Here is an 11973-nt window from a genome sequence, read left to right as displayed (position 1 = left end):
AAAATGCTCAGGAAACATCTACGGTCCCATGGCGCCTGAGCAACGTCATCGCTAATCGGCAGAGAGAAGACAGCTCCAGAAACAGCTTCTTCAAAACCATGGGATCTTGAATCTGCTGCCGTAAACAGCCTCCACTCTCCTGGTTTCAGGCTGTTCACAGTGTCTTGGAGCCTGGCTGCAGGGATTTGCTCCTATTCAGCCACAAGAAGTGGGCAGTTAGAGCAGGTATGACAAAAAAAGTTGCATTATGGGAAAGTGTGAGATCCAGCGTTGTTAGAGCTTGACCCATGTTATGCCACTAGAAGTCAGGATATCTTGACTTCTGCTGCATCGATTTTGACCATTCTTTTCTTTTTAATCTGTCAACTTTCTGACTAACTTTATACAAAATGACTGGAGTACTCCTTTAACCTTCCTAAATAAGCTAAAAGCTAACAGTCGCCCCGTTCTGCTGATGTCTTTGTTGTCTTCCTAACCCTTACAGAAGGTTTTGTATCCAGCCTAGAAGTCCAGAGTTTTTCGGGGTCTTTGTGCCATTAATCCATACTGTTACATCCAAGATTGACACACTGTATGTAAGACATGTAAATAGTTTGTCCTTTATATATGAGTTATAATGTTCATTATCTTTATTTTTGCACTTGATGACTCCAAATTAGCACAATGCTTGTGTGGCATTGCTGTGTGTGTGACATCAATATATGACATTATTATTTTGAGTGAGTGAATGTCATGAGGACAAAAGTGTGTGGACTTTTTTTGAAAAAATGTAGATATTTTGTCCACTGTATAAGTGACAATGTTTATTTGTTCACAGTTTGACTCCTAATACATACATATGAAAACTGATTAGGACAGGAGATTGGCTTAGCATTCATTGCCGTGTGTGTGTGATATCAATAGCCTACATATCTGTGAGATTTTTAACATTCAAGTGACCTCACTGCAGCACCAATATTCTAATAGCCCAGTTTTTCCTGAAAAAAAAAAAAAGATGTACATACATTGACTGTGGACAACAGGCGGTTGATGTTTTACAAGCTTTTATAGAAAAATAAAACCAGAGGGACCAGAGGTTGTCAAAAATCCTTTAGGGCTCTCAGCGTTAAGAATTTAATAATTTGAAACAAAGGGGCCAAACCCATAATACAGCCTACAAAAACAGCCTTGGACCACCATGTGTTAATGTGTGTAAGTGACAAATGGCCACTAATGCAGTGAAACAAGCTCGTCATTCTGCGAGTGTAACGGGTTTCAGAAAACAATACAGCTGAGATGGAATATGTACAGTATGTTCCCTAACATCAGTTTGTTCACTCTGCTCTGCCGCATAAAGCCATTAATCGGCGCTTATTGATTCACAGACTCATTTAGAAGCTGACGACTTCCTGGAGAAATGGAAGGGCACTTGTGTGGTGGTTTGGGAGAGCGCACTTAAGGTCCCACGCATGCGCAGTCTGCCCTTCATTAAGCGAGCCAGCTGCACGTAGACAGCGACAGCTCCCTAAAAAGTTAACTTCGAACACTTTTGACGCTCAGTGTTTTTCTAGACTGCTAGCTAGTAGCTACGTGTGTCTCGCGTTGTTTGGGATACTGCTTGGGAGAGCTTTAACATTCCCACCGGGTTACTGTCATTCCTTGCTGCCTAACAGCTCATCCCTCCCAGCCTCACGGCGACTCCGCCCCCCGCTGTTCCCACTAGACCGAGCGGACGGACGGACACCCAGCGGACACCGCGGACCGAGATTTTGGACTAGCTAGCTAGGTGCCTTTGGGGACTCTGTTTACCTTCCATTTTTTCTTTTTATTCTTTTTGATAGACCTCACGTCGTCTGTTTTTGCCTCCTGAATGCAGTGACATTATCTGTTGGGCTCTAAGTTTTTTTTTTTTTTATGTGCTCGGAGTACGAGAGGACCAAAGGAGTTTGAAGAGCGCTTCCAGACGGAATAAACCCTCAGACGCTTCAAAACATGGCTTTAACTCGGGAGTTTTTCACCTGCTTTCTATGCACCGCCATGACAGCGGTATACCACTGTGAAGCAACAGGTAAAGGCTCCTTCACTGCCTGGCATTCACGTTGTAATTATACCTCATATGTGAGCTTTTTAAGGGGTTTTACTTGACACAACGCAATGGTTTTGTGATAATTATGAATAAAAAAAAAAAAAGAGTTCAGTATTATGGGCTTATATTGAGAGATTCTGTAGGACACCTGTCAATTAGCGTTTGTAGCCTATAAACGAAGATGTTATAGTGACGAATAAAAGTCGGTAATCGGAGACACAAAAGTGAACTAGAACTTCCATTTTATTCCCGTTTATTTTTATTTTTTTTGAGGATATCAAATTCAAAATCAATTTTTTTTCCCCCGTAAATCTTTGTGAATATTTTAGAAAGTAGTGGGATAACCTGCAAGCAATAGACACTGGAGCACAGACATTCATCACATTGAAGCACTATGGAAGAGGTTAGCTAAACATTCCTATAGTATAGCTACCGTATAGGCGTACTGCACATAGGCTGCTCTAGCACACTGTATTTAAGAAATATCGAGATACATTCACTTTCATTGTAAAAAATAAAAATAAAAAAGCAGGCAAAAAAACACCCTTTTTTATCATATTAAACCTCTCATGTAAAGTTCTCTTTCATCTTAAAAATCCCAAATAATTCCTACTCTGTCCTCGGCATTCCCATATGAAATATAAACTCATTTTATTGTACCTTTTTTACTTATTTTTATGTTCCAAAGCGTATTGAATTTATAGGTGAATTAGCTGGATTTTCACAAAATTGGCACACTGAGATCATTTCATTTGTATGTGGTCACAGAAAATGGCACACTCTTGCAGGAATATAATAGGAATCTATTGGGTCCTTCAGTTAACCTGCTAATGAAAAGGGTTTATTAGAAATTGAGTCATAATTCCTCATAGTGACGCCACACTAATCAATTACCGTGATTGCGGAATAGACGCGCAACAAAAATATGAACTGCCATAATAAACCGCAGGTCAGCTTACACTTCGCCACAATTGAACGCAGTCCCCTTATAAAATAATCAATACATGAGTGTATATTACTGGCATAAAGAGGAAACAGAAAAAAAAGTAGGCTATGTGGGCAGAATACGTGTGTGGTTGCGACACTTCAGATGCAGACGTTTAGGAAGTGAATCGTCTTTTACGATGCATCACTAAAACGGAATCTAAGGGAAATGTTTCTGTTTTTAACTCTATGAAATAGTCATGTGGGGTTTAACCTCCTAAAAAAAGTGAGCCGCTGGGCCCCTATCTCCAAACCAGCGGCATGTAACCACTGCCGTAGCCAACTACAACAATCAAAAAGCAAATGATATGCCCGTATATCACAGTAGCAGCTCCCCTATGTCAAATGGCTTCCAGGTTTTCTCATACACCCCCAATTTGCCTCTCTCAATTTATATATACAGTACGGCAGTCTCTCCATGGACATACGTTGTACCATATTCTTGATCAAAGCACCGGGCATGTATAATTGAAGTGATAAATGTCATTTATTTATTAGGCGAATAATTCTTCAGGTGAGATTAATTCCTCATTTGTCATCCTACAGCTCCACCTCCTCCCCGGACCGGGCTCAACTACAGTTGGCTCGACCCGTTTACCGTCAACGTATCCTGGCAGCTCCCCAGAGGTCTGCAGGACCGGGAGGTCTTTTACAAGTACCGCCTGGTGAACGATCAAACTGATAAAGTAGGAAACATTCTCTTGGCTGTGTGTGTGCGCGTGTGCGCGTGTGCGTGTGTGTGTGTGTGTGTGTGTGTGTGTGTGTGTGTGTGTGCGCGCGTGTGTGTGTGTGTACGTGTGTACGTGTGTACGTGTACACTTCCTCAGCTATGCTTTCAGTCAATCTCTGCAAATTTGAGAGTTTGCTGTTGAACGTATGTTGATTAGATTAGTGCTAGGCGACAGGACAATTTTTCCTTTATGGCAACGAAGAACACACTTTAATCACTTTCTAAATGCAGTGCTGTACTCCTCTAAGGTGTCGTGCAAGAATCCCACTCAAGCTGTCTCAGTCTTTATGCAGACCCCTTGGCTTGAACAAGCACTTTGCAGAGAAATATGTTTTTTAACTAACTTCTCACATAAAAAAATGTAAGCGAGCAGTACTAAAAGGTTCTTGCATATGACCCACTGTCTAATCTCAAATAGTAAAAATACATGTTGTTTGGATATGACGTGGACAAATAACATTCACAAATAAAATTACAAAAAGTTTTCATGGAGCGCACAAAGGAGGAGGAGTTTTCAAAACGGTCCCTTCTTGATCATGCGTGACAGCTGTAACGTGGAGGATGGTCGGAGGCAGGACTGTTTCAATATGTGTAAGCATAGCCGTCATTGAAGCCTGTGTTGTTTTTCCTCCAGGCCAGGGGGTGCATGCCTTGGAGAAATTTCACAGAACACTTTCTCACAGAAAAGATGGCTTCTGATCATTGGACGTACGACGTTTGGACTGTCGGCAGTAAATCCTGTGACGATCATTCGAATGAGAGCACACGTGTGGCCATTACCGTTCATACCCCTAAGCCCCGAGGTAAGAAGCAGGAAGCTGAAATACTCCAGTGCATCCAAGATGAGGCTTTTTAAAGTCCTATTTAAATCTTCGTATGCACATGCATGTGACTTCTTTGTTTTTGTTCTGCACAGCTGAAGTGAAGGACATCAGATGTTTAATCGACGCCGCAGGAATGAACTGTTCCTGGAGCCCAGGGAATCAGTCCTTTAATCTCTCCTATAGGTGAGGATTACAGCAACAGCCAATTCAAAATATGTGCAGAAAAGTTGTAATGATGGTTGTTGATATTCTGAGGGACTATGTTATTGTTTTAACTTGCCTGGTCAGGGGAAGTGGAAACAGGTGAGCATATAGATTCAGGTCTGACTGGGACGGTTGGAAACGTCTGAGGACGTCTAGTGGACAGGTAGAGAATGCGGCAGAATGTGAGAAACATTAAACGTGACATGTTGCATGTTTGCATAGTTCCTCCTAAGGGAAGTCATTTGTGCAGGCAGATATCCCTTCATAGCTAATTTGTTAATGCCTTTAAAAGCTGCTTTTCGACCAAAACGTTCCCAGGGCCCTTTATTTATCAACCTTCTCAAAGAGCCATTTTAGTCTCAACTACTACTTTCAAACTTAAGTATAAAAGCAAGTTATTAAATTTCTTAAAGCTAAGAATCACTCATAAGGCTCCTGCACACTGCCTGCGTGGCGTTTCTGTTACGTGTCAGCTGCGTGGCAACTGACGCTGCAGCTGCAGCTGCTGCAGCTGCTGCTGCTGCTGCTGCTGCTGCTGCTGCTGCAGCTGCTGCTGCTGCTGCTGCTGCTGCTGCTGCTGCTGCTGCTAGCCTTGTCTGGACACATGTATGTTTCCCATTGATAAAATGAAATACCATGTTAAACATAAACATATACTGATTTGATTACAGCAAAGACAACATTGGCAGTTTTGACGGCAAAATAGGCTACAGAATATTTCGTTCTGTATTGACAGGTGCAATATTAGAAAATCGATAATTATTTATTATAATTTTTTAAAATTACATTTATATCTGCATTTATGTAAAAACCTAGAGACTTTCAAATATCCAAATGTCAATTATTAAATGTATTTGTGTCAAAATGACTATTCTATTTTGCCTGGAACATGCTTGAGCGTGTCAACACGTATCGAGCCGCGCCGAAAACGCGTGGCTGCTAGAAATAGAACCGACGGCTATTTTGCACACGACACGCAAGCGTGTTGGAAGCGTTTCCAGGCAAAATAGAATAGGAAAAGATGTTTATATGTCATTTTAACAAAAATACATATTAATAAATGACATGTTGATGTTTGAAAGTCTCTAGCTAATGTAATTAAAAAAATATTGCACCTGTCAATACAGAAATATTCTGTAGCCTATTTTGCCGTCAAAACTGCCGACGTTGTCTTTGCTGTAATCAAATCAGTATATATTTATGTTTAACATGGTATTTCATTTTATCAATGGGAAACATACATGTGTCCAGACAAGGCTAGCAGCAACAGCACCGCGTCAGACATGTTTCTGGTGTGTAAAGACAGAGAAAAATCCACGCAGCTGACACGCAACAGAGACGCCACGCTCACGCCACGCAGCCAGTGTGTAGCCGGCCTTACTCTCCCAGTTATAAATGACCGCTCGAGAGGTCTCCCCAGTGGTTGGGAGTTGCCAGTTTAGGAGCTTGTGATGGCTCTGAGGAGACGGAGACGTGCTCCAATCTTTCAGGAGAGGAAGAATGTTTTTGAAATGTTTGACGACGAGCAGTTAATCAAACTTATAGTATAGGTATAGTTTGGACAGAGCAGGCATAAAATATCATGAAATCTAGGCTCTATATAGGCCGGTCAGTTAACAGTACACCGGTTTTAAAATGATGGAAAACCTGTTTATTTTTCATTTCCAATGTGTATATCATAATGTATTCTCTTGAGAATTTTTTATTGTCAGATGTGTGTTGAATGTAAACTCCTCTTAGGAATTTCACCATTCAATGAGAATATGCATGGAAGTGCTCGCCTGGCCAGTAGCAGTGCAGGGTAAAAGCCTATGTGTGATTTTAATGCTTTATCCAGGGTGTGTTTGTTTGTTTATTTATTTATTTATTTACATCTATAATTCCACACAGATATTAATAGGCAGAAGATAATCTGTGGACTTTATGACCATCTAGGGGCGACTGAAGGAATTGCAGAAGTGTGTTTCTGCCAGCTGTGGCCTTCCCTGCTCTGCATTTCTCTCATCCACCGCCCATGTTGTCCTTACAGGGTTTGTGATCGTTCTCGGGATGAAATGAAAGAGTGTGATCGGCGTTACAGCGGTGCGACGAGGAACGGTTGTTACCTGGAAGTCGACGCCGTCAACGATGACATCTGCATAATGTTGGAGCTGGACACTGGAGCCAGACGGATCACTTTTAAACCTGAACGTGGTTGGTGTTACCTCTAATAGTTTATGATTGATGTCTTCACAGAATGTGAAAGTAAATATAAAAACATTTGCTGTTAAACTACTTGTTTAATCAGTGATTGAAGATTGTTTTTTTTATTTTTTTATTTTGCTAAAAATATTTTTTTTTCCTCAGAAATACTTTCACCAAAGCTGAGCGTCTCAGAAGTAGGAGGTAAATTCAACCTGAGCTGGCTCCCTCCAGATTTCCTGAAAAATGTACCCTGGGAATACGAGGTCTGCTACAAGAAATGCAATGAGCCCAAAGTAAGCAGTCAAATTTCACTGTTTATACTAAACCAGTCACATAGTGCTTCCATACCTGACTAAATGCAACACTGTGGTTTTGTGTGCTCACTCCCTATTTCTTAGGTATGCTTGAACTTCCCCACAACCGGAGAGCCTGGGCAGATGCCCTACGATAAAAGATGCCATTACGAGTTCAAATCCCGAGCCAGGACGAGTCACTACGTCAAGGAAATATTCAGCGGTTTCGGTGACGTTGTACCTTATGGTAACTGTCCACCCAATTGTACTTAATAGTCTCGCATTGCCAGACCTTCCTCCACAGCGCCGCGGAGGAGGGTCTGGCTAGTCCACACAGTGTTCCGGGATGGGAGCAAAACGTGCTCTGGTTTATCGTGTTTCTTTAAACCAATCACAATCGTCTTGGGCGGCGCCAAGCACCGGACGGAGCCAAGGTGCCGCTGCAAAACAGCCTCGGGAAGGAACTTGTTTTGGTGGAACGTGTACGTTCAAAGGTAGTTTTAGTCGTGCAACAGAAAACTCAGACAGATAGTCTAGCTAGCTGTCTGGATTTACCCTGAGAAGAAGAAAAAACCAACACGTTGACTTTGATTGCATTAAAACTTTCTCGAAGTTTCTCCTGCCTTGTATGTGCAACAACTTTCTCTCAATTACCACATGTAACGCAAGCACAAAGCTTGAGAAAGTCTTGAAAGCTGAAGAAAACTCTTTCTTCATCTCTTCTTCATCCCAGGTACCGATGAGCCTCCCGACGAGACACTGACGGTGGTTGCCATCGTCATCCCCGTCATTCTGTCTGCCTGCATCATTCTGTCCTGCTACTGCTTCAGGAGGTAGGTTTCGGGAAACGCAACAGTAGGCCAGCGATAACGGTAACAAGTACATTTCCGGGCGCACGCATTGCTTTACACAAAATGTTGCAATCTATTTCAAAAGTGGATGTTGTCAAACGTTCTTCTGTGCAACAGTATTTGAGATCATTGCAACACCTTGTCCTTGTATAAATGTTGATTTGGTGACTAATCATAGCACTTACCCGCTGCTAGTATCAGCTCGGCTCGGGTCGAGGGACGTTTTTTTATCATAATGGAAAAACAAAAAATGCGAGTGGAGTGGAGGCGAGTCGAGCAGGTGCCATGTAATGGAAAAACGCCATAAATTGTCAGGAAATAGGTTGTGCACGAATGCCCTTTTAACATGGACTAACCTGATCGACCTGGTGGCCCTAGTTTGCCACCAGCAGGCAAACTCTGGAACTTAAAACTTTAGGGTTTAATCAGTGGACAGAGTGAGGATGCGTGTGGTTGGAAAATGGTCAACAAACCCCTGTCAATTAAAGGCCTAAAAAGGTGCCAAAAAATTATCTAAAAAAATAAATAATAACTGGGAAACTTGGGCAAATTTTATGTCATATTTCAGATAGGACATTTAGGTGGTGTGTTCGTGTGGTTGATTTCTGTCATTGTCTTGTGTTTTTAGGCACCGCTCCATTATTTGCCCCACCATACCGGATCCTTCGGCAATTTTCAAGGAAATGATGTTGAACGGAAACAAAGAATTTAAGGTACTTTTTTTTTTTTTATTTTTTTTTTTAAATGAATAATGCGTATGCTCTACTCACAGGCCCCTCTCCGTCTCCACAAACGCTCATTCTGCTGTTCTGTCTTTCAGACCCCACCGGGGAGTCTGTACACGCCGGTGCCAGAACCCGTTGAACCCTGCAAAATCACGCTGTCCCCCAGGAAAACTCCTGACACGCTGGTGTAGACTGGCCGCGGGGTAGCCGGACTCCCAGTCTGAGCGAATTCATCAAGAACATTAACGGAGTAACTTAAAGGACAATTCCGGCCCAATAGTTAATAACACGTGTACCGAGTCGACCGTTCTCTGGGATATGTTTTCATGCTAATCGAATGTGTCGCTAGCTTGAAACAAGCTAGCGCGAACCGCTGATTAGCTTGTAACGCTAGGCTTTCGGGGCACTGGCAGAGTCAAAAGAAATCGCTATTTCTACACCACTAACAAGGCTCAAAATAGCACCACACTTCCACAGTAGCACAATGAGGCTCCCTACATGCACACCGAAGCATTGAGAACTTTGTAAGTGTACAGACAGTTTATTAAAAACTTACTTTATAAAGACAGTACCTTCGGGTATACAGGCAGGTGCCATCTTTGGGAAAACAGTCACGACCAGACGAACGACGAACGCCGTGCAACCAGTAACCAGTAACATAGCTCTAGCAGGGCGTTCTCAATGCTTCGGTGTACATGTAGGGAGCCTCATTGTGCTACTGTGGAAGTGTGGTGCTATTCTGAGCCTTGTTAGTGGTATAGAAATAGCGATTTATTTTGACTCTACCAGTGCCCCAAAAGCCTAGCGTTAGAAGCTAATCAGCGGTTCGCGCTAGCTTGTTTTCATGCTAGAGACCCATTCGATTACTATCAGAACAGATCCCAGAGAACGGTCGCCTCGGTACACACGTGTTATTAACCCCTAGTTTCATTTTGCGCCGGAATGGGAACACCAGGCTGGAACGCTTTGTGCCACTGACCTCTTGTGGTGTAAAGTTGCCAAGTCTGACTGGTGTGGTGAGGAGTGAGCCGCGTTGCACTCTGTACTGGACTGATCTGACCCCCCCCCCGTATCACTGTGACTGCTGCAGCCAGGGAACCGCTGCGACCACTGGAGGTCAGTCTCTTATCAGCTGCTGTTCAGTTACTATCTGAGGTCGGGCAACAAAAAAAACATAAGCCACCCAGGCTATGGACCGGGCAGTACAAACAGGACGAGAAAGGCTATCACGCCTGCCCTGTGCTGCGGATATCCTCGCATCGAGCGCTGGGGAGGAAGACGACGACAAGGACAAGGGCGTGTGTATTTTTTTTTTTTTTAAGGTTATTTTTTGGGGCATTTTATTTCTACAGGACAGGAGATAGGGGGAATGACATGCAGCAAAGAACTGCAGGTCGGAGCCGAACCTGCGGCCGCCGCGCCAAGGACCAAACACCTACACATGTGCGCCCGCTCTACCAACCGAGCCGACCCGGCCACGAGGCCACGTGTTTGGTTGGATAAAGACTGCAAGTGGGCCAGCTGGAAGCTGTTATTACTGGGACCTTTGTCTTGGAATAGGTATTACTGGTGAGAGGAGCGTTGGTGTCCCTGCTGTACAAGCCTGTGTGAGGACATGGAGAATACAAATGGGAAGTGGTTAAAGAAATAAAAGAAGTTTCTGTGCTGTGCCAGTATGACTGCCATCATGACAGCAGCATAACGTACAGATAAATCCCCTAAATCTGACAACCATAACAACAGAATTCTTTGGAAAGTGAGCCATACCAGAGAATTGTGTAGACTTCTGCTTGCTCAGACGCACCCAAACTGAAAATGCCACATCACCATTAGTCACTCTCTCTTGCTTCCTTTAACCAGAGGGAAGCTTCCTTCTTTTTTTTTTGCCTCTTGTTGCTTTGTTACATTTACCGACACTATTAGCTGGCTGATTGTTGACGATTATCACTGCTTCAACAGAGAATAAAGAAAGTGAAAGTGGATGTTTTGCTTGTGTGTCATTGGGTCAAATCAGCAGATGTGGAAGAAGTGCTCCGATATTTTTCTTACTGTAAAAGTACCAATGCCAAGTTTTTTTTTTTTTAAATTGAATACATTTAGGGCGTTTTCACACATGAAAGTCCGAACCAAGGTCCGGACCAAGGTTCATGTTTTTGTTACATTGTATACATTTGATCCGGTAAGTTTTGGTTTCACACTGCAGTTTTGCAAGCGCACTAAAGATCTCTACGTGACAAAACTACGTCCTGCCGTCATCACATACGTGAGCTGCGTCTCCAGATACTCAGAACTGATTGGTTTGTTGACGGGCTTCCCCGTCCTCTCGGATCCTCTCTCTGGGTCCGAGTTTAGGCTATTCAACTGACCGCTGCTCTCCCCTACTGCCGCGGCTCTTTTTGTTTTGTTGTGATGTAGAGAAGCAAGACACGGGAACTTTGTTTCTGGAGCATTTATTCAGAGACAAACGGAAACATACACTGTAGCCTACATTTACTACCACTTAACAAATAAACTGCTGATGTAATCTCTGCTCTGATAGCTGACAGCTGTCTGCTCTGAGCGCATTTACCGTCTCTCTCTCTCTCTCTCTCTCTCTCTCTCTCTCTCTCTCTCTCTCTCTCTCTCTCTCTCTCTCTCTCTCTCTCTCTCTCTCTCTCTCTCTCTCTCTCTAAGCACCGAGCTGTTCCTTAAAGGAGCTTCCCCGGTCTTGTAACACGAGGAGAGCCTGCCAGAGATTCCTGTATTTGGTCCGAAAGTCCGAACCATCCCAAAAATGCTTTCACACTATAAACGAACCGGATCATGGTTCAGTTTGGTCCGGACCGAGACCACCTCTTTTTGTCGGAACAAAATTTGGTCTTTTGATCCGGACCATGGTCCGGGGGAAGTTTCACACCTTTAATTTTGGTTCGGATCAAACTAAAAAGTCCGAAAGTCCGGACCAAACGAGGTATGTGTGAAAACGCCCTTAGCCTTCTTTTGTAGGGCTAGTTCAGTAGGAAATAATGCAGATATCGGCGGTGGCTTTTATTTTCAGTTTAACGTTTCTACTAAAGTAACCTGCCAAAATATCAACGCAAGTCCTCACAAAAGATTGGTACAAGGCCCCCTTT

The 11973-nt window shown here is 43.2% G+C and overlaps 1 protein-coding gene across 1 annotated transcript; it reads left to right on the top strand.

Moving 5' to 3' along the window:
* The first annotated feature begins 1488 nt into the window (after window positions 1-1488).
* LOC120573599 lies at window positions 1489-10842 on the top strand. Its single transcript, XM_039823416.1, has 10 exons — window positions 1489-2047; window positions 3596-3735; window positions 4414-4582; window positions 4696-4786; window positions 6837-7000; window positions 7154-7284; window positions 7390-7531; window positions 8018-8117; window positions 8764-8848; window positions 8956-10842. The coding sequence occupies exons 1-10, from the start codon at window positions 1972-1974 to the stop codon at window positions 9049-9051; spliced, it is 1194 nt and encodes a 397-aa protein (XP_039679350.1). The 5' UTR covers window positions 1489-1971; the 3' UTR covers window positions 9052-10842.
* The last annotated feature ends 1131 nt before the right edge of the window (window positions 10843-11973 follow it).

The sequence above is a fragment of the Perca fluviatilis genome, chromosome 14 (assembly GCF_010015445.1).
Source record: "Perca fluviatilis chromosome 14, GENO_Pfluv_1.0, whole genome shotgun sequence".
NCBI classification, from domain to species: domain Eukaryota; kingdom Metazoa; phylum Chordata; class Actinopteri; order Perciformes; family Percidae; genus Perca; species Perca fluviatilis.
The sequence above is the reverse complement of the archived record's forward strand: the minus strand, read 5'-3'. Positions and strand labels throughout refer to the sequence as shown.

Bases quoted from the DNA above. Each gene is read 5' to 3' on its own strand.
- LOC120573599 (XM_039823416.1), top strand. From the start codon at position 1,972: ATGGCTTTAACTCGGGAGTTTTTCACCTGCTTTCTATGCACCGCCATG. The intron at 3,736-4,413 runs GTAGGAAACATT...TTTTTCCTCCAG, and splicing joins TGAACGATCAAACTGATAAA to GCCAGGGGGTGCATGCCTTG. The intron at 7,001-7,153 runs GTTGGTGTTACC...TTTTTTCCTCAG, and splicing joins CACTTTTAAACCTGAACGTG to AAATACTTTCACCAAAGCTG.